The 22,758-nt window shown below is 36.4% G+C and overlaps 1 protein-coding gene across 1 annotated transcript; it reads right to left on the reverse strand.

Moving 5' to 3' along the window:
* Positions 1–375: 375 nt before the first annotated feature.
* LOC140164325 (uncharacterized) lies at positions 376–22,501 on the reverse strand. Its single transcript, XM_072187601.1, has 9 exons — positions 22,272–22,501; positions 11,378–11,548; positions 10,527–10,826; positions 8,519–8,653; positions 8,022–8,114; positions 6,375–6,605; positions 4,480–4,548; positions 1,646–1,776; positions 376–569 (listed from the first exon to the last, which is right to left on the reverse strand). Exons 1-9 carry the CDS (start codon positions 22,336–22,338, stop codon positions 498–500), a joined length of 1,269 nt encoding a protein of 422 aa, XP_072043702.1. The 5' UTR covers positions 22,339–22,501; the 3' UTR covers positions 376–497.
* Positions 22,502–22,758: the final 257 nt, after the last annotated feature.

Raw genomic sequence — 22,758 nt, forward strand, 5'->3', positions numbered from 1 at the left:
GTTTTTCCAAACAGACTAAACATGTCGACAATTCCGAATCAGTTCCAGGCTGCATGTGACTTAATCTTCTGACTGTTGCCATGCAGAAACGAGCTTCAGTCCTGAATTATTTTCAAACTATCTTGATCTTGTTCAACGGTATAGTTTGGCACAAAACCGGGGCACAAAACCTGTCTTGATTTAATAAGTACGTTCTACGTTCTGACATAAACGAAGCGGAAGGCACTGAAACAAACGACTCGTATAAGATGCCTTTAACCAGCTCGTTGCCACCAAAAAGTGTCGATCGCTCGAGTGACAAATAGGTTATGTCAGTACATCCAGAGGGGTCTTTTGGCAAGGATGGCAGTAGTAGGTGAAGATTACCTTTCTCTTCAAAATATCTCTTATCAAAATCGAGCTCGTAGATAAAAACAAACTTGGTGGTGTTCATTTCGAAGAGCACTTGTTGACTGGAAGACACGTGACAAAACTCACCGCCAAGCAGGAAGAAGTGCTCATACATTAGATGGACGTATCGGCGTGTATGTGGCCACAGGAAGATTGTCATTACGAAAGCGACCAGTAAACTGTGTAGGAAAATGTTAAGAATGAATTAATATCAAGTATGAATATGAACAATTAGAAATATTATGTCTATATTTCTATGAGATATGAGGAACGCATTTGGAGCTAACAAAATTTACCAAAAATTGAAATCCTTTCACAGGATATATTTAAATATGCCTGAGATCGTAAGCATCGTTTCCGACTTATGCATTGCATGGGAAGTGGCTTTACTTAACCCTAACACCGCACATTTTTGCTATAGGAAGTCATGTATATGGATTCGAAATTTAGACACTCGCAATGCAAGCACACCATCACCCACGGGTAGCCACAGGGGTTGCGCTAGCCTGGCCAGCGGTTCCCTGAAAATATAGGGTGATTGCGTCATCGCATCGCCTGGGATTCGTGCGTGCGCAGTGGTTATCCTCGTGGTATTTTGTGGTATTTTCGGGTGTTTGGGTTAACTGTAAAGATGTTTGGATAGCACTATGACTCATGGTGCATGTACATGTAAACACCTCAAAAAAGTAACTGACCCCCCTTAAATAATGATCATTATTCAATAACGGGTGATTGTATTATAAATCTGTAAAATGGGTTTGAAGCAGAATTCATTTCTGCACATTTTGACACCTAATTTGTAGCAATTGACTAAATATTGACGTCACAGCGTACATTTAAATCAATGTCGCCCAAGATTTGAAAGTTGCAGTAAATTCTATTGATTTTGTATTCAAGTTGTATGGAAGGAAATCTGTATGATATCTGAGTGTTTTTGTATTGTAAAAATTTGTATGTAAGTGCAACTTTCAAATCTGGACCTCACTACATTAAATTGACCGATGTTGTATTGTTTTCTGGGCTATTGTATGAAATGAGGTGTCAAAATGCGCAGAAATAAATTTTGCTTCCAACGCATTTGACAGATTTGTAATACAATAGCCCCATTTTGAATAATGACCATTATTTAAGGGGGGTTAGTTACTTTTTTTGAGATGTTTATAATGATATCGTTGACTTAAATCAAAACCAAAGGTGATATTAAAGCAGCGGCTTAAATACTTAAGTTTACGGTACTAGACACCTGTGTACTTACTTTTAATAGAAACAGACCTATATTAGATGACGGATGTGTGTAAGCATAATATACCAAGCCTGTGCCAGCCATTAAGGCAATTAACAATATAGTTATTACACATGATAAAGCCACGCTACTACTACTTCCACCTGAAAAATAATAACAGAAATAGTATAAAAAATGAAGAAAAAAAAGATAAGATAATAACGGGATTTGAATTTTAATTTACGGGAATACGACTATGATACATACTCTATAGATTGATGTTCCATTTGGTGAAAATGAAACATTATTTCAACCACCTTTGTTACCATCACATCGGACATTTTATATGAGCACTAATAGCCAGCGTAACAACCTTCATCAAGACGGAATCAACCAGAAATTAATTTCTCCTATGTATCAAATCAGATTTAATCTTTTAGAAATTAGATCTATCAGGAGCGCTGTTCTAGGAGACATTTCTCCTAGGAGAAATTCTGGTAGTTATCACTCGTATGGCCAACGATAATGGAGTACATAGGAGATATTCTGGTAGTTATGACTCGTATGGCCAACGATAATGGAGGACATAGGCGATATTCTTGTAGTTATGACTCGTATGGCCAATGATAATGGAGGACATGGGAGATATTCTTGTAGTTATGACTCGTATGGCCAACGATAATGGAAGACATAGGAGATATTCTGGTAGTTATGACTCGTATGGCCAACGATAATGGAGGACATAGGAGATATTCTTGTAGTTATAACTCGTATGGCCAACGATAATGGAGGACATAGGAGATATTCTGGTAGTTATAACTCGTATGGCCAATGATAATGGAGGACATATGAGATATTCTGGTAGTTATGACTCGTATGGCCAACGATAATGGAGGACATAGGAGATATTCTGGTAGTTATGACTCGTATGGCCAATGATAATGGAGGACATAGGAGATATTCTGGTAGTTATGACTCGTATGGCCAACGATAATGGAGGACATAGGAGATATTCTGGTAGTTATGACTCGTATGGCCAACGATAATGGAGGACATAGCAGATATTCTGGTAGTTATAACTCGTATGGCCAACGATAATGGAGGACATAGGAGATTCTGGTAGTTATGACTCGTATGGCCAACGATAATGGAGGACATAGGAGATATTCTGGTAGTTATAACTCGTATGGCCAACGATAATGGAGGACATAGGAGATATTCTGGTAGTTATGACTCATATGGCTAACGATAATGGAGGACATAAGAGATATTCTGGTAGTTATGACTCGTATGGCCAACGATAATGGAAGACATAGGATATATTCTGGTACTGATAGTTATGACTCGTATGGCCAATGATAATGGAGGACATAGGAGATATTCTGGTAGTTATGACTCGTATGGCCAACGATAATGGAGGACATAGGAGATATTCTGGTAGTTATGACTCGTATGGCCAATGATAATGGAGTACATAGGAGATATTCTGGTAGTTATAACTCGTATGGCCAACGATAATGGAAGACATAGGAGATATTCTGGTACTGATAGTTATGACTCGTATGGCCAACGATAATGGAGGACATATGAGATATTCTGGTAGTTATGACTCGTATGGCCAACGATAATGGAGGACATAGGAGATATTCTGGTAGTTATGACTCGTATGGCCAACGATAATAGAGGACATAGGAGATATTCTGGTAGTTATGACTCGTATGGCCAACGATAATGGAGGACATAGGAGATATTCTGGTAGTTATGACTCGTATGGCCAACGATAATGGAGGACATAGGAGATATTCTTGTAGTTATAACTCGTATGGCCAACGATAATGGAGGACATAGGAGGTATTCTGGTAGTTATGACTCGTATGGCCAACGATAATGGAGGACATAGGAGCTATTCTGGTAGTTATAACTCGTATGGCCAATGATAATGGAGGACATAGGAGATATTCTGGTAGTTATGACTCGTATGGCCAACGATAATGGAGGACATAGGAGATTCTGGTAGTTATGACTCGTATGGCCAACGATAATGGAGGACATAGAAGATATTCTGGTAGTTATGACTCGTATGGCCAACGATAATGGAGGACAAACTACAAATTACCAAGATAGGCGAATAATTGAATGATATACAATGTACTTAGGCCCTATGTTTGAAAAACATGTAAATATGATTATTTAGGTGCGATTTTAGGTGTATCCTTCGTGTAAGAGAACACCAAACAAATCCCAACTCTAATTCTAACCCTAACTCTAATCCTACCCTAACCCTAACCCTTAACCTAAACTTAACCCTAAATCCTATAACCCTAAACCTAACTCTAATCCTATTAGTATTTCGTATTCTCTTACACTAAGGATAAACCCGTGTTTAGTTATGTCGCAGTCCTTTTTTTGTTTTTGTTGTTGGTTTGGTGACATAAGGTCACTTTTCGATCGTTTTAGCCAGACTTATTCGCCAGCGAAGTGGTTACATTAACTCCCTGGTAACTGGATCACACACCTTTTGGAATTGGTAGTACATGCCATAGACTTTGTGTTGCGATCATTTCGATCGTGGTGCCGAACTCAAAAGCGTGATCCAGTTGACATGGTGATAATCGGATTACACGTAACACTTCGCTGGCGAATAGCAGTCCGACCAAAAAAAACCACATCTTCTTATGCAGTTTACACACCGTATTCCATTCTATATGCTTCCTTACTAAATCCGGGACTAAATCAGTGCTAGTCCTCAAAAATTAAATGTAATATAATATACATAGAAGCAAGTGCAGGACATATTTTTGTAATGTTAAAATAAAAATACGAAAACATGTCGAAAAAAAAAGTTGGAAAAATAACATGATACTTACCATTATTACTTGATGTATTTGAATATTTCGAGCAAGACTTTTTGGCAGATGATTTGCTACTAGGAGGATCTGAGAAAAAAGTACAGAATCGAACAGTCGGATAAATGGTAATTAAAACGTAAATAATTTGGTTATACATAAATAAAGTAAAATATGGGAATACAATGAATAATAACAGCAGCCAATAGCCTTTCATTATGATATCTACTCTTTGAATTTTAAGGATATTGTTAATAATTTCGAAAATGGTGTAACAGAAAACTGTATATGAAAGGGAAATTAATTAAAGCAATTAAAGTACTACTTTTAAATGAAAGTACTACTTTAGCTTCAGTGTATGATCATTCACCTGTGCATCGCCGCAGGGCAATGGACTGTATTCCGTTGTTAGACTTGTCAGTTTTATTAAACTATAGCCCAATATCCTATAAATAGTATATTTTAGACCAGAACCTATTTTTTTATCCTAGAACGGCATATGAATGGCAAAACAAACGGGGGAAACGCCATATAATTATCTGCAAAAAGTGGACGAGAAAACACCAACAGCAACCGGACGGACGGACTTGATACCCAGGTCAGTCGGTCGGGATTTATTCTTTTTCTGGAAAAACATACCCTATTATGATAAAATTCTGAATATTTTCCAAAAAAATTCATTCAAAATGAATCACTTCGGCCAAAGACCGACTGTTTATAATTTCAAAACAGCTACAATTTACTGAAATTATGTTTTTGGATTAAAAGAGTGTCAAATGTTCGCAAAATTAATGAGGGCCGTTTTTATAGAAATCGCCAATTAAAAGAGGTCGATCTTTCCCCGGGGATCTTTCAGTGTGTTGAAAGTGTTAAGCCTACACGGGAGCCTACATTTACAAACACACCATGGTCTGATAATTTTGGGTCATCGAAAGGACACGAAATAGATAGTGAAATATATCTAAACAAACCTAACAAGATTGATGTAAAATATCAGCTTATCGGTTTCCACATCTGACTTGTTTATGTTTCTAGGCCTACTGGTAGTTGGTTGAATGAAAAACAAAATTCTGATGATTTTAATATCAAGCTTGTGAATTTCATGTCATAGGTCTAAGTCAGCGTCTGGGCTTAAGTAATATCCATTTTGAAACTGTTACTTTGTAGTGAATTTTGTGATACCCAAAAGTTTTGAACTATTGTTTTTTTTCTGTATAGAGGTGTAAATAGTTTAAACTTTGTGAAAAGAAGCATCTTCTAAAAATAAATATTATGATGGCATTGTGAATTTATTAGGGGGCACTCGCATATATTGGCACGCGTCATAATGTGTCTTTTTTTCTGCATATCTGGCACCCAATGACACCATAATATTATTGTTTCAAAAGCTTACACCCATTTTGGGTAAAAGATAATCATAGACCAACATGGCAGAAAAGATTTAATACCAAGATTCTTCTGAATATTTGGTTATAATTATTTGTTCATTTGAAAACCCTGCCCTATAAAATCATTAAAAATATTGCATGGTCTCTCCTTGTGCTTTATACTCCCAAAATCCGTTGTAGGCCTACAAGTATCAAAATTTTGATAAAAATTTAAATTCTAGCAAAACAAATCAGTATAGGCCTATAAGATCCCAGTTCTCTCACTGTCAAAATGGTCCTTCGTCAGTGGCGAAACCAGGGCGAAACCAGCGTCCAGCGAGGGAACGCCGGGGTATCCCATCGACCTTGCCCCCTCCCCACTTGCCCGTGCATCCATTTGTAAATGCCTCAATAGAGGATCGGTATTTCAACCCCTATTTAGCCCTCTGCCCTCTCGATAGCACTGTCCTTTTTTGGGCGCATCTATTACTGAATACTGATTATTTCCCATTGAGTTTCAAGAAAATTTAATACAAACGATGTCCCTACCTTGATATCCAAATACTTCCACACCGCATAGCTTCAGCGTAGGTGCTTTCTTGATGAGATAAACGTATCTGCCTTTGTTATAATCACAAAATCTGACAATAACACTGTCTTTTTCTGCTTCATATCTCGTTACTTCTCCAGCACCGCATAATTTTGATTGTTCTCTTATTTTTTGGTTTGTATATGACATCATAGAACTGACGTAGACAGCAACTCCTTCCATTTCATGTGCTGAAAAGCAAAAGGGTTTTGAATAAATATCCAAACTAATGTGGTTATTAATATACCGAATGTTGTCGAATTTCCGCTAACTCCTTATCCCTAAAACCACGAAAATATTTTTAAACACGCTGCTTTTAAAATCGATCGTCTTTTCATAGGTAATTTTTAAGGGTTGGTCAAGAATTTTTATGTAAATCTGTCACATTAGTTCAAACTGAAAAGCTTTTTTACAGCGATTTGATTACAAAGTGAATTGCCAACATTTGCTCCCGGCATTTGCTCCAACATCTCTAACCATCACTAAATGCAATGCTTTTCATTAGAACTTAAGTTAAAAGGTCATTTCGTGATCCACAGCCTCATCCCCCCCACTTTTCAACAAAAAAAAGTTGAGATATTTATACCACTGGAAACCTCTGGCTACATAATGTTTATGTACCAAACATTTCTTGCAGATTAATTCGTTCAGCAAAAATATAGCCAAATTTGAATTTCGTTGTGGTAAAGACTGGTATACCATGTGAAATTACAACAGTGGCCTATGCTCGGGGGGCACTCCAACTTTGGAGGTGACGCGTATGTAGGGCTGTTAAGACCCCTTTTCAGCATCGCTGTCACCCAAAGACCCCATATTTTTTAACGAACACATGCTCTGTCACCCGAAGACCCCTTATTTTTCCATTTGATCTGTCACCCAAAGACCCTTACAAGTTCAATTTGAACAGCAACTTTCATTTATCACTGATTTTGTTACTTATTTTGAAAAATAATGAAATTTGAAGCCATTTAGACTTAGAAATTCGATTTTTAGAGGTTTTTGCGGCGCTGTTTTGGCTCTCACCCAAAGATTCCATTTTAAAAAAAGGTCATGTTCTCACCCAATGACCCCATATATTTTTACATTTTGCTCTCACCGAATGCCAAAATCATGCTCTCACCCAATGACCCCATATTTTTTACATTTTGCTCTCACCGAATGCCCCTTAGTGCGGAAGTGCCAGCCCTACACCTATATCCATTTCATATTGACGTGCCCCGGGGGCCTATGGAGCAGTGCAATACACTATGGAGCATGCATACCTTGCAAATGCAAAATCGGAATCAACTGAAATTTTGTGAATAAGCATTTTTCGTGGATATCTAATGAAAATGTCATAAAAAGAGCATGCTTAATAGGATCACGAAATCCTCCTCGTAAAATCAAAGAAACACTATAATTAAGACTAAGACTTTTAACTTCTATATATCATCAATAGTATATTGATATAGTATATAGCACACAAAAGGTATCTTTACCAGTTACCACACTATATCTATATTACCAAGTTTTAGGCTTAAAGAAATCACTCAAGTTTTAGGCGTAAAGATACTTTATGCCCTATGACCGATATTACACACAGATTCATAGCAACATAAGTTACTTACACGTATCATCAATGTTGTTCCACAATCTAACGATTTTTATGTTGAACTCTGCCTGTAAATCGACATGCCACCAAGGCTCTATATCAATGTATGCTGAAAATACGATAAGCGATATCAAAACAATTATTTTCCTAAAACATAATCGTAGTTATTAGATCATCAATGTTGCATACTAAAATAAATAAATGAATAATAAATAAATAAATAAATAAATAAATAAATAAATAAATAAATAAATAAATAAATAAATAAACACAAAACGCTCACTATCAACCAAGGGCACGAAACGATACGTCTACTTCTTGAAGTTGGCGACATAATGACTAATTGTAACATAATGAAAAAACTCTTTAGACAGAACAATAAGCAACAGCAAAACATTTAAACCAATCAAAGATATCTTACCGAGATAACATCATCAATAAAAAACAGGTTTGAAAGATTTAAGCAGATTCCTGAGATATTAAGTTCCTGATTACTTTCCTGATGACTCGTACCTGTTTGTGAGCAATACCCTGGCAGCTGTAAACTTGAGTTATAGCCATTTGCCCTGGATGGGTCGTAAGTTATCGATCCCTCATATAAATTAGAACTTTGAAAGCTGGGTTTGTGTTGTGCTATTTCATTAACAACTGTAAGTAAACAGATATATAAAACAAAGTTAAGGGATCTAGAATGAGCGTTTATGGCATTTCGACAGTATTTTTGTGGGACATGAGAGCACCTCAGACGTATCGAATTGCATTCTGAATACGAAGCATGTCTTTCTGATATCAAATAATTTTAATTTTTGAAATTCACGATATAATACAAATTTTATGACAAATTATTAAAATTTGATATTTTTCAAATTTTTGATATATAACAGTCCTCGAAATAATTTTTATAAATCTAATGATATATTCTTAAAGTGTATGTAGCTGGGAGGAAAAGCCGACGATCAATTGAAAATTGTGACCTTTTATATTGAAGATATGGATTTTTTCCCAAAAAGACCTATTTTTTTGGGTGTTTTGGGAAAAAAATCCATATCTTCAATACGAAAGGTCAACATTTTCAATTGATCGTCGGCTTTTCATCCCACCTACATACACTTTAAGTATAAATCATCAGATTTATAAAATTTACTTCAAATACTGTTAAATATCAAAAATATCAATTTTTAACGATTTGCCATAAAATGTGTATTACATTGCGAATTTCAAAAAATCAAAATTATTTGATATCAGAAGGACATTCTTCGTATTCAGAATGTCTGATGTGCTCTAATGTCCCACAATAAATACTGTCCAAACGTTCATACACCTTCCCTTAAGTACGTCGCATCAAGTATATTATGTGCACCAAATCTATGAACATGCACATCAAACAAAATTCGAAAATGGTTGCCATTATGAAATCAAAGATGGCCGTTGTCTATTGCGAACATGAAAACTACGTAACAGCATAACATCAATAGGCTAGGGACACTGCCAAATCACGCAAAAAGGCGGGATTTTTAAATTACAGCAAAGGCATGTGTTTAAAATGTCAGAGAACAGCAAAAGTACATGGTGATATGGCTTGTCTTGGGCAGGAATAAACACTAGGTCCTGGGTCTGCAGTTGGTTGGATTTGCCATTAAACTTGGATGGAAATGGGATGTCTTTGAACATCAACAACTTGAAGGGAAGCAACATTATTCTGCAAATATGGCAAAAATGAAAAGGCAGTTATCAAAAATGACATTAATTATCTCCAAAATGAAACAGATTAAAGTATAATGACTGGTTTATATACATGTGAGAGCCAGTAGGCCCTACTCATAGGCCGGATGACCGATATACAACATGGTGGAAATGTATGAAAATTGCACATTTTCATGTAAAAGCTTGTAAATAGGGCTTAAAATATTATAAAATGCTATGTAAATAGAAATTTAATAATTCATGTGATTTATTACGGATGATCTCAACCTCAAATGAACAGAAATTTATTAAAAATAAATGTCTCATTCAAACGATGACCTCTCTCTCTCTGCACCACTACTTTCTGTATAAATGTAACAATAGTAGAATATTTTACGTTATATTTTAATCACGGTTTCAAATATTTTCTAGGGAGATTCCCGTTATTAACGTTTGGGGATTAGTCAACAGAACTGGCAGAAAAAATTAATATCCACGTTTGCTATTGTTGGCAATATGAAAATGTTTATAGAAAGAAAAACCTTGTTTTTGTCAAAAATAACATATATTTGACCACACATTATAAATATAGGCCTACATACCTTCTCAGCCGTACAAATATGATTTTATGAACTGGAAGTTTGCGTTCTACTACTATTCCTGAGAAAATCTAAAATATACTACAATACCTCATTTCAGCTTCTTATTCCCTATAACAAAAATGTAATGTAATACAATGTAATTACATAACATTTGTCTTGCTCATAGTCCGTATTTAACCTTGACGTTTTAATTAATCAGCATTTTAGAAATAATATTATTAGATTGTATCTCTTACCAAGATCACAAAACTGCCATTTTACTCTTTCATCCACAGCCGTGCCTAACCCTATCCATCTGATGCTCATCTCAGAGCTCCAGCTCGGAGTGAAAGACATAAATGGTTTGGTATCTTCTCCTCGTCCAACCTGGACAGTGTAGTCATCACTTAGTTGGCTAATCCAGTAGTGTTTTGAGGTCCCGTTGATGAGGTATGGGGTTGAGCTTGGCGTGTAGGATTCATCTTCACACGTGAATGATGGTGGGTTCGAAGTGCATCGCTTTATAGAAGCTCTGTTACTATTGTCCTCTTGAAAGACTGAGATAACAAATGAAAAATAAAAATTGTTATTTGAAAGATATGATGTTTACCAGCTTTCACCATGTTTAAGGACCGTCTGAGTGATCTGTTTTATCTCGGCATTTTATTCAAAACCAGTAATCGTTTGTTGTGAGTATTTAGACCGTCTTTCAATGATCATGCCAACCATTTCGCTATGCATAGTCTCGATCTCATATTAGCGATAGCGCAATAATTGGTTCTTCATTTGTGCTCCAAAAGAAAACTAGAGATATTTGGGCACTCATCAGAACATTTTGTGGATTATGGTTCTCTAATGAAGCCAACCTCCTCCTGGTTCTCGACACAGTTATTGCTACTTTCAAAAACACTTTTAAGGATTGAAATGCGTCTGTTCTCCCTGGAAGACACTTTAGAATCATTTGGAACAATTTTATATAATAGTGCATAATTATTTAAATTGCTCATTGGAACAAAATGTGGCATTAAAAAAATGTGTACTTCACAAATTACACCTACACAAAATACCGAAATATTAAAGAGTCTATATAAAAATAGGATGAAATTACCTATCAAGTACCGTGGATCAAAGGAATGAGTTTGTTTAGATAAAGATATCATGACGTCACGATCAGCATCGATGGTAAAATGGATCTTCCTTTGGATATATGGAAGCCACGCTAAGGGGTAGACTAAGTCATCTCTCTTGTGGTCTAACACCAAGCTATCACAGCACGAATCTGGAAATGAAAAGAGAACAGTGAAACATTGTGAGAAAGGCAGATAACAAATAGCGGTGTGACCGGGGGACATTAGGCCCGACATTAGGAACACCCCAGTAAGACCTTTGCTCCTTGATACTGGATGCCATCGAGCTAAGTTCAGACATTAGACAAGGTGTTCCCCATCACCACCTGGTTGATTCATTGTATGAAAAGGGCGAATTTGCTATATTATCCATAAACAATGTCATTGTATATACTATAGCACCTTTTTGGTTAATGCTTGACCCCTCCCATGCTCCACCTTTCTTGTACATATTGTATGCAAATCTCAGCGCTCCAGTTTGGCGTGAATACATACATACATACATACATTTGAAGCATTTATATAGCGCTACATACATAAAGAGCGCAGCGCATATGATAAAAATTACAAAATAACATGGCAAAAGATGAAACCAGATTAATTAAATACAAAAGAACATAAAAATTATGACCACTGTGGAACAAACTATTCATAAGCAGCAAATAAGTAAGTTTTTAGACCCTTTTTGAAACCAGACAATGTATTTGATTCCCTGATGGTAGTGGGCAGATTGTTCCAAATATGTGGTGCTGAATGAACAAAAGACCTGTTTGTAGCAGTTTTCAGCAATTTGACACTGTTTATCTCAGAAAGACGTGTGGTATCAGAGGCGGATCTGAGGCCAGCTCTGGCTGGACAATACAGAGAGAGCAGATCAGTAATATAAAAGGGGGCTGATCCATTAAGGCATTTGAAAATAATCATCATGATCTTAAAAATGATCCTCTCTCTGATCCGAAGCCAGTGTAATTCTTGTAAACAAGGCGTAGCATGGTCCTGTTTTGTTCTGCGGCAAATGAGTTTGGATGCCCAGTTCTGGATTCTTTGCAACCTTTGAATGTCAGATGTATTACTACCCAGAAGGAGCCCACTTCCATAGTCAATGCGAGACAGTATAAGACTTCTAACAACAAGGTGGCATGTGTCATCATCCAAGAAGCGTCTAACCCGGGATATATTACGAAGCTGATAATTCAAACTTGAACAAAGTGAGCTGATGTGTGATGTCATTGTCATTTGCCGATCAAAAATAACACCTAAGTTCCGAACATTTTCAGTCGGCAGAATCTCCATGTCACCAATCCGAAGAGAAACAGGCGGCATATTTGGCTTTTGGTAATCAGATACCGCAACAAAGAATTCAGTCTTCTCGTCATTCAGACGCAGCAAGTTCCTGGTCATCCATATTTTGATTTCACTGCTACAAGCTGTGAGGCGAGCAAGCGCATCAGTGATGGATGATAGATTTCGGGGATCAAAGTTGATGTATAATTGTATGTCATCAGCGTAGATGTGATATGAAAGACCGAATCTGTTGATGATATGGCGAATTGGAGTGGTGTACATTGAAAAACCCAGCGGTCCAACTAGAGATCCCTGAGGTAATCCAAAGCTCAGAGGTTGAGGTTCAGACAGTGTACCGTCTACACTAACACGAGATGATCTGCCTGTAAGGTAACATTGGAACCACTTCCACACCACTCCACCAATGCAGAAGTCACTGTTAAGTCTGTTTAGGAGAGCACAATGATTCACAGTATCAAAGGCTGCGCTAAGGTCCAGAAGGACCAAAAACACGCCTTCACGCTTGGCAAGATGTTGCATGATGTCACTCTTCACTTTTAATAACGCTGTCTCCGTACTGTGGAGAGGCCTGTACGCTGACTGTAAAGGATCACAAAGTTCATTGCTCTCCATATAAGCAGAGATTTGCTTGATGACATGTTTCTCAATTACCTTGGACACATAAGGAATGTTTGAAACAGGGCGGTAGTTCTTTAACGTTTCAGGGTTGAGAGATTGCTTCTTAATTAGCGGGGTCACAATTGCTTGTTTCAAGCATGCTGGAAAAGCGCCGGTCATCAGGGAATCATTTGTGATTTTTGTTATGATTGGAACAAACATGTCTGGATGCTGCTTAATAAACCATGTGGGTATGGGATCAAGACAACACGATTTGGCAGGTGATTTCTGAACATACTCAAGAACATCATTCTCACTCAGTACATCGAAATTCGTGAGAGAACAAGATACACTTCGTTCAGGGTCCACATTAGTGGAGGTCTCATTACACAACTCAACAACATCATTTTCAAGACACTTATATATGTTAGAAACCTTTTCACTGAAAAATGAGGCAAACTTGTTACTTAAATCTTGAGATGACTCATGGGCTGGAAGAGCCTTAGTGCTTCTATTTAATAGTGTGTTAACCTTCTTGAAAACAGTTTTAGTATCAGCTTGGGCAAGTTCATTTTTATAATATTCTTGCTTCGCTACACAGATTAAGCTGTTCACATGTTCTCTTTGAACAACATACAGTTGGTGGTCAACTTCAAGCCTGGATTTCCTCCACTTGCGTTCATGCTTCCTACGCACTCTGCGAGCTTCATGGATAGAGTTGTTATACCACGGTTGATGCAATCTTGTGCTTCTGGTAGATCTTTTTTCTGGAGCATGCTTGTCCAAAGTGGTCTTAATGACTCTATTATAGTGGTCAACAAGATCTTCTATTTGGGAACCTGAGGACTCTAACAGTAAGTGGAAATCTGCCTCAAATGATGGAACATCCATCAAATGTAGCTTGCGTGATACTATGACTTGTTTCTGAGAATGAGATTTCTGTTGGCAAATTTTGAAACAAACCACATGATGATCTGAAAGGCGAGGATCTACAACACAATCCGTAACAAGGTTCTCTTCTGTGCGTGAGAAAACCAGGTCTAAGGTGCTTCCAGATATGTGTGTAGGGCCAATTACATGCTGGTGAAAACCTGCACTCTCTAACGTTGTCATGAAATGGACTACCTCTGGCCTTTCAGGGCATTCAGCGTGTATGTTAAAATCACCAGATATTACTGTTTTTGTACCAAGCGAGTTGAGAAAATCCACAAATAGATCAAATTCTGCAAGAAACTCGCTTGTCTTTATGTCATTTCCTGAGGATGTATGAGGGCTATAAATCACAAAGTAATATAGATTCTTTGACATGTTGGTGATACAACAATGCTCAAAAGTACGGAAAGATTTTCCTGTTTCAAAGATTTGTAGTTTCAGCTCATTCTTAAAAAGTACACCGATACCACCACCATAAGTATGTGAGTCACGAGGGATACTCAGGAATGAGTAACCTGGAGGGGTCAACTCGCCTATGACGACTGGTTCAGACTTCTTTAACCATGTCTCAGTGATGATAAGGCAATCTATATATATCATTGGCAGGAACATATTCAGAGCTACGGATAGTCTTATTTCTGATGGAGCGGGCATTCCACAAAGCGAACTGAGTATGGCAAATCTTGTCCAATGTCTGAAAGTTGCTAGTATTTTCTACATTGAGTTTTTGCTTTAACTTTGGTGAATGATATTGTGGTTTTGAATGTCCAACCTGGACAACATGCACTCTTATAAAAAAAAAAAGGGTCATGATGCAGTCATGTCTACAGTAGAATTCATCTCGACCTTTGCAGGACTTAAACCCCATTAAAAGCTATTAAACCAAGATAACACTCATTGAAACAGCTCAACTGATTAAATCGGATCTTCTCTGGTTGTGCACATGTGTCTGTTTTATATGTGCGGTTTCGCTATGAGGTGCTATAATACAGCTTCAGTTGGGTAACTGATTATAAAGGAAACGCAAGGAAACAATGGTATGTGGACCTTTGTTCACGAAATGAGACAATGGCCTGCTTTTTGTTAACCAGCATTCTTGAAAATGAGCAACATAATGATTGTTGACTTAAAACGGTTTGGAAATAATTTCTTCATATTTTTGGTGTTATCTGTCGTTTACACATCCTTCCTAAAACACAAAAGTGCGACTATTTCCAAACACCTAAATTAGCTAAAAATTTAAGACATGTTACAAAACTATATTTTCTAGAATTTCATAGAATAGTTTAAATGTAGCTTGTACCGTTTTTTGTGGCATCCTTCAGAACGGAGCGGTCCGTTACCAATATAGCTCAATATTTTCGGTCAAATCTCCATTCAATTAACACGGGGAGTTGGCTAGCTATGAGCTAGCTATGCTTTGCCCTCACTCATATTCTACGAAAGTGCGACTATTTCTGAACATCTAACCTAGCTGTAATTTTAGGTCATGTTAGAGAAATATATTTGCTAGAAGTTTGGAGAATAGTTTAAATATTGGCCGGTTATTTTTCACACAGTGATGTTAACTAGGCAAATGCAATATACTTCTAACATACACTATTTGTAAAGGTCGCGCGTCAATGGTGAGAGCACTGTGTATTGTGTATAGGAAAACGGACAGTAACTGCCCAAAAGGACCGGAAGCGGAAGCGGAAAAGCATACAATTCTCCCAAATTTGCTGGAAGGCGAGAGAGGATGGAAAAATAGATGCCAAAAAAAACCAGGGAGGTGCCAGTTCCTAAGCAAATGTATAAATGTAAGCATACAAACATTTGACAATAACATTTAGAAGGTTTCCAATGGTGTAAAACACTGTTAATGCTTTGTTTACCAAAAAGTTTAATTGCTAGTGTACATTTAAACGCACCACCCTATACAACTTACAACCTTTTTGTCCTGTATATGTAGAACCCTAAGCAGTGATAAGGTTTTATAAAGAACCTTAAAAACTTTACAAAGAGCCCCATTTGGTCATGTTGGTTTTAATTAACCCCATTGAAAACTAATTGCTAATTCAGTATGTCCATTGATGATACTTAGGCTGAGCTATTTGTGACCCGGGTTTGTGACTAAGCACGAATGTACTTACACGTACGCGTCAAATTATACTTTACTAAAACTCGTGTGAGTTAGCATAATGTGCTTTATGCTTACCGAGCGCTTTTGAAAGCATGAAATTGTACCAAAGCCCGGCGCTTTACCATCTGAGCTATAAATGGGGTTGAGACCCGGGGTTGAGACATACATTTGCATGCTTATTTGTTCGTATAACTACCGATAATTTGCTCAAAACCCTTTACACTTTTGTGGATGGGGCTCTAATTCATGTTTGCATGTTTTAAAAGCGCTCGATAGTATGCACATATGCCAACTATCGAGTATTTACAGTATACGTTAAATATCGCTCAATCTCTTTTGATGCCAAAATATTAGTGCAGTTTATTATTCATGCTTATACCGGGAAAAAAATAAGGAATTTAACCATAACTTTCAAACACATAACACATAATGGACGAAAATATGAACTGATTATAACATCTCTTTCTGGTGTAAAATCGTTTTAGCGACTCATTTGCCCGCTCATTTGTTTTAAACTTGTTAAACCATGAAAGCACAAGGGCATTTCGTGATCACAGCCTCATCCCCCACTTTCTTCGAAAAAAGTTGAGATTTTTATACCACTGGAAACATCTGGCTACATAATGTTTATGTACCATAAATTTCTTGCAGATTAATTCGTTTAGCAAAAATATTGTCAAATTTGAATTTAGTTCTGGTATACCAGAACGAAATTACAACACTGCCTGGCCTATGCCTATGGAGCAGTGTAATACACATATTCATGCATAACTCGCAAACGCCAAATCGGAATCAACTGAAATTTTGGGAATAAGCTTTTTTCATGCATATCTAATGAAAAATTGTATAAAAAGATGATACTATAGGATCACGAAATCCTCCTTTAACCTATAATTAGACTTGACAATAACACCAAATATTCAATATCTAAATTTGATAGAAACATGAACCCTTTGCAAACAATAAAGTTCTTGTGGTTCATTTTAATATTTAGTAGCTTTTAGTAATCATGCACTTGCAATAAACATATGCATATGAAGGTTTAATATTTGCCATAAAATTATGGTTTTCATGGTCTTTGACTTTCTTGTTAAAGTAGGTCGAGCGTTTCCGATTAAATAAAATAAATAACAAGATTATTTTGAACTGCATTTTTACCAAATCATGATTCCTAACAATAACTTACTCTATACAATGCAATTTGCAATGATATAATGAAACAGGATTAAGATTTCTTTAGATTTACATACTGCTTATAAAAATATCTAGATTATTTTTCTTTGAAGGTTCTCAGTCTACGTTTGAGAAAAATATAAGCAAAATGGCAGAATGTTTGACAAGCATTATAGGAGCAAAAAATCGTTTTGTTTAGCATTTTATTTTTCTCGTATCTTTTCTACCTTATTATGAGATCATATTTTCTGAGCATTGGTGGTGTGTTAGGCTAAAAAGAAAACAAAAACAAAAAAGGTGCTAAACCAAAATGTTGTAGGCCTATGTGGTTTTTGGGGCGCCCGCAACGGCGGGGGCACCTTATTGGCATGACTTTGTGAAAAGCTTCTAATTTCACTCTTGCTAGATTTACATCGCAATTGTTTTGCTAAAAGTATGCCCAGCTTAAAAATAAAACCACGATTTGCTTGGATTTGATTTTATTATTGTTTTCTGATATGCACGGGATAAAATCTTGTGCGTATATTCTTTGTTTAAAATACAAAATTAATGGACTTATAAAAACACCAAATAAACCGAGACCTTTGACCTTTGTATGGCTTAAACCAGTTTACCGCCTCTTAGAACCCGATAGACGGTGACCAACACTATGGACTACAATAGCCTAATCTCAATGGCATAGTCCAATAACCTCAAATAAACAATTATAGTGCAAAATTTGACCTAATTTGCAGTGAATGAGTTTTTGTATACCCAAAGTTTCAAAGTCTTTCAATGAATGTACAAACGTATTGAGCTTAAAGAACCGTGTGCTGATAGATGCGCATGTTGTTGATCCTAGTGCAAGTTGACCATAAAAAAAAAAAAAAAATGTTTGCTTGCCCTCAACCGACCAGCCCTATAAATTTTGGAAATCAGAAAAAAGGTTTTTTTACTGTACAAAAGAATACCGACCCTATTTTTGGAAATTCCTGCGAAGTTTTTTTTTCAAAGTTTCAAATTGTTGCATTCTGAAGATGTAAAAAAAAATGTATTTTAGAACTTGTGTTCAACATTTTAGTTTTGTAATGTTAGTTGATTCATTTTGACACCAAAATTGTCTGATTTTTCATATTTTGAACCTTAATTAATACAAACAGTAGAGTTTGCTAGTAATAAAAAATAAGAAGAAGAAGAAGAGAAAAAAAAAAATCCCGCGGCCGACAGACCCAATTTTGAAAATTCATTTGAGGGCAAGCAAACAATTTTGTTTTATTGGCCTAAGATCAAACGAGGCAGTGACTATACAATGTAAACATGAGCAAGGCCATGTTTTTGAGCAGTACTGATAATGATAATTGCACGCTAATTAAATCTGAATATACAATTAAAAAACCGCTCATTTTGTAAACAGATAATACTCTGTGATTATTTATGGAAGAAAGTTAATGGAACTGCTCTCATTGAAATAATTGATATATTAAACATACATTTTGTTTTGTCAACGATGGAAATCCGTTCACAAATAAAGTTTTTACGACATTTGACAATTCATTTTATTCAGAAAATGCAAGATTGGATCATGGAGGTAGTACTAGCTACTACCTCCATGATTGGATTAAGTAATCATGCAGTTTTGGTACAAGACAGAAAAGGCAAACAGACAGAAATTTAGAGTTTAAAGTAGAGAGTTGACAGGAAGTTGTAAGAGTTAAATTGTTATGGACATGATTGGTGTAAGCGCGAAGATGTTGAATGTCAGATTAAAGTCATCCGAGGTGAATTAAGTATTGTCGATCACAATTCTGCGCCAAAATTGTACAGGTCATCTGAGGTGGACAAAGTATATATTTGGATTGTCAGAACACCTTCCCCAATCAAACACATTTCTCTTGCATTTGATCATCTCTTCCCTAGAAAAATCATTATAATACCAAATCTACACACCATGCATGGAGTTCATCATATCACGTCCAAGCTCACATTGGGCGCCCCATTCCTTTTTTAAAGGAATTTTTATTATATTAAGTTTTTAATTTTTAGAATGCCTGAAATCACAAATATTAATGTTTAATGGCAGAGCAGAGTACGTTAGATATGAAAATTAAAGGTTAGATATGTTTATGGATTTCGTGCACTTCCCCCTCCCTCCCTCGGTCCAATAACAAAACCGAGAACCGGTTCAAAAACCTTTGAATTGCATTTAGGGGCTGTGCACTGTGTAGTAATTATAAATGTACCCCAGGAGTGGTGAATTTTCAAAATGGCCTGCTCAAAAATCGCTTGTCGCCTCTGTCAACATGTCAAAATTCCCCTCCCCCTTTCGACGTGCCAAACAATCTTTGCTCCCTCATACATGGCGGATCATTGCGGAACTCAATTTAAAACCTAGAATATTCCATAGCATATTTGACGACAATTGACGTTTCCTTACATATTTCTACACCTTTTTAGAGCATATTATTGACACCCCTTCCCTTTTGGCCTGTCAAAATACCCCCTCCCTCCTCCTATAATTTACCACCCCGGGTACAAATACTTACACCACCTCGCAATATGAAACATAGGACACAATGGTGACGAAGAAGTAAAATCCTAAAGAATGAAAAGATTTGTGAAGTTTGTAAGAGGAAACCCACATTGGCTTATCTGCGTGACTGAACTAATGTTGAGTGAGAGGGATTCAAAGTTCACAGGCTCTAAAACGTATGCGCGAGATTGTGAAGAAAATTTGACAAAATGCTTTTCATAAACTATATATAGACCCAACCCTTGGCCCTTAAATTTTATCCAAATTAGAAATATCTGGGCTATATACTACTATCAACCTTATATATAATCTTAACTCTATATTGGCTCCAACACGTAGGTGCTGCATGGATGTAAGCCAGTAGGCCTAACCATATGAGCTCATATGCCATATTTTTTTTTATATATTCTGGACCGGATTCTGGACCCCAGAATGGCCCAGATTGTGGATTTCGAACATGTCGAATTGACTTTAGTCTTTCTCAATCATTTCTTTGAAAAAAAAAACCGCCCCAAATTTTGCACTTTAATTCCATAATAAACAAAATACACCGAAATTGAGCATCGAATATAATATAATATAATATATTATAATATAATATAATATATTATAATATAATATAGTGTAAAATAATATAATATAATATAATATAATATAATATAATATAATATAATCCAAAGACAATTTGGAGCGGCCGCGGGCCGCGGCCCGTGACGGCTAAAGACGTATTCGATTTGGCGCAAAAAAATCATCGTAAAATGACTTTTGGACGATAAAAGAGTGGCCAATATTCGAAAATCCGTGAGCAGCATACTAGTATCCCCCTTTTCCCGAGCTCGAGGTCTGCGCAATTTCAGTGCACTATACATTGTAATTATACAGCATTGGTTAAATTTCTTTTGACATTTACCAAATGAATCGCAGAGGTAATGCAACAATGCATTACAATACTCTAGGCAATTTGTTGAGTATAGGAAGGTAAACAACGAAATAAAAGGGTCAAATGTGGAGGGAACTTTACCCAACTCAATGAAAACAGCTTCTGAAATACCTCCAACTTATTTGAGTCTACAGTAAATTGTGCGGAGGTACTGGTATGGTACACTCTAAATAAAAATTACTCAATGTTGAGTAAAATGAGAACAGAGCAACAAAATGAGTGAATAGAACTCAATGTTGATTCAATTGTACTCAAATGAAGTAAACATTTAATCAATATTGAGTTCCAGTTGACTCGTTTTGTTGCTCTGTTCCTTTTTACTCAATATTGAGTAATTTTTACTATTTATTTTATTTAGAGTGTAAAGAAGTGAATCTGTTGCACCTTGAATATAATACGCACCCTTGAACTACTAATATAGTGTGTGATTGAGTTCATTTATTAATTCGCACTCAGTAGCATGCAGCAGGCCTGCGGTTCATTGTTATAAAATGTACTTGTAAACACAGATATTGGAACATCTGTGATGTAAATCACTATTTAGGGACTGTTCACAAACACTTGTTAGGGGGGCCTGATGCAAAAAAGATTTCATCGCGAAAATTTTTCAGGGGCCCCCGTTTACAGATCTCAAAAATGTCAAGGCACCCCTTATTGACATGAAAATTATGAATCAACCCCATAGAAAAGCAAACTCAATTTTCCCAGGAAAATTTGTGGTCATTTTTTTCAGCCCCCTTTTTGCACCAGCCCCCCTAACAAGTGTTTGTGAACGGTCCCTTATATATTTTAGTTGATACGCCGTATTTTAAACATGATTATATAATTTGACGCAATAACAATACAGTTGAGAATACACAGTAAATAGTTTTATCTGACCAAGTCAGAACACGTGGTGTAATATATAAGACGCAAATGACAAGTCATATATTTTGATAATGACTTTTAGAGCTTTTTAGACTGTATTGCTAATAAATCCTTATAGTTATACTGTGTCCGGCTGAGCTGCGCTCGATCTCTACTCATCAAATCGAATTTAAGGATATAGGCCTATGCCCTGATTGTGTTCATGTTTAAAAGCAAGACCCTACAAAAATGATTTAGTAGGATCTTCCTTAAAATATATATGCCCTACTAATAGTAGTTGGTATATTTTAAAGCTCAAAACCGGGCAGTCATGACATTAACAGAAGCAAGCGCACGGCAGGTTATCATCATCCCGCCTCTGCAAGAACCATGTTGTTCAAAACTTCGCGCAATTAAGAATGACATTTGAGGATACAAACTTCGACTCACCATCATTACTTGTAGCTGATTTGCTTAGAGCTGCGACAAGCAGAAAATAACAGAGAATAGAATTCATCTCTCACCATGAGTGCTCAGCAAGTATATTCCTCAACCCTGGTCGTCATCTCTCGTAGACTGATGCTACTGAATGGAGTTGCCAAACCGGTTTGCCAATTGGTATGAGTAACACAATAGCTTTAATGCCAAAACAAATATATGGCGCGGTTTGGTTTTACGATAATAGTATGATAATAGTGAGTAAAATTTATGGTGTCAGCTTTTATTTGTGCATTGAATTGAACCTAGTATTTCTGTCATACAATATTATATGAAAACACACACTACACTAATTATATCAAATCAATTTTAATTGATTTAAATTGAATTGTGTGTTATCCGCGGTCATGGATGAAAAGATACGCTTCAAAAATATATCCTAGAAACACTGGAGTTTAATAGCAAGACGTTTGTTTACCGGTTTGCCCACGGCCAAAGT

Source organism: Amphiura filiformis, chromosome 11, assembly GCF_039555335.1.
Source record: "Amphiura filiformis chromosome 11, Afil_fr2py, whole genome shotgun sequence".
Classification (NCBI taxonomy): domain Eukaryota; kingdom Metazoa; phylum Echinodermata; class Ophiuroidea; order Amphilepidida; family Amphiuridae; genus Amphiura; species Amphiura filiformis.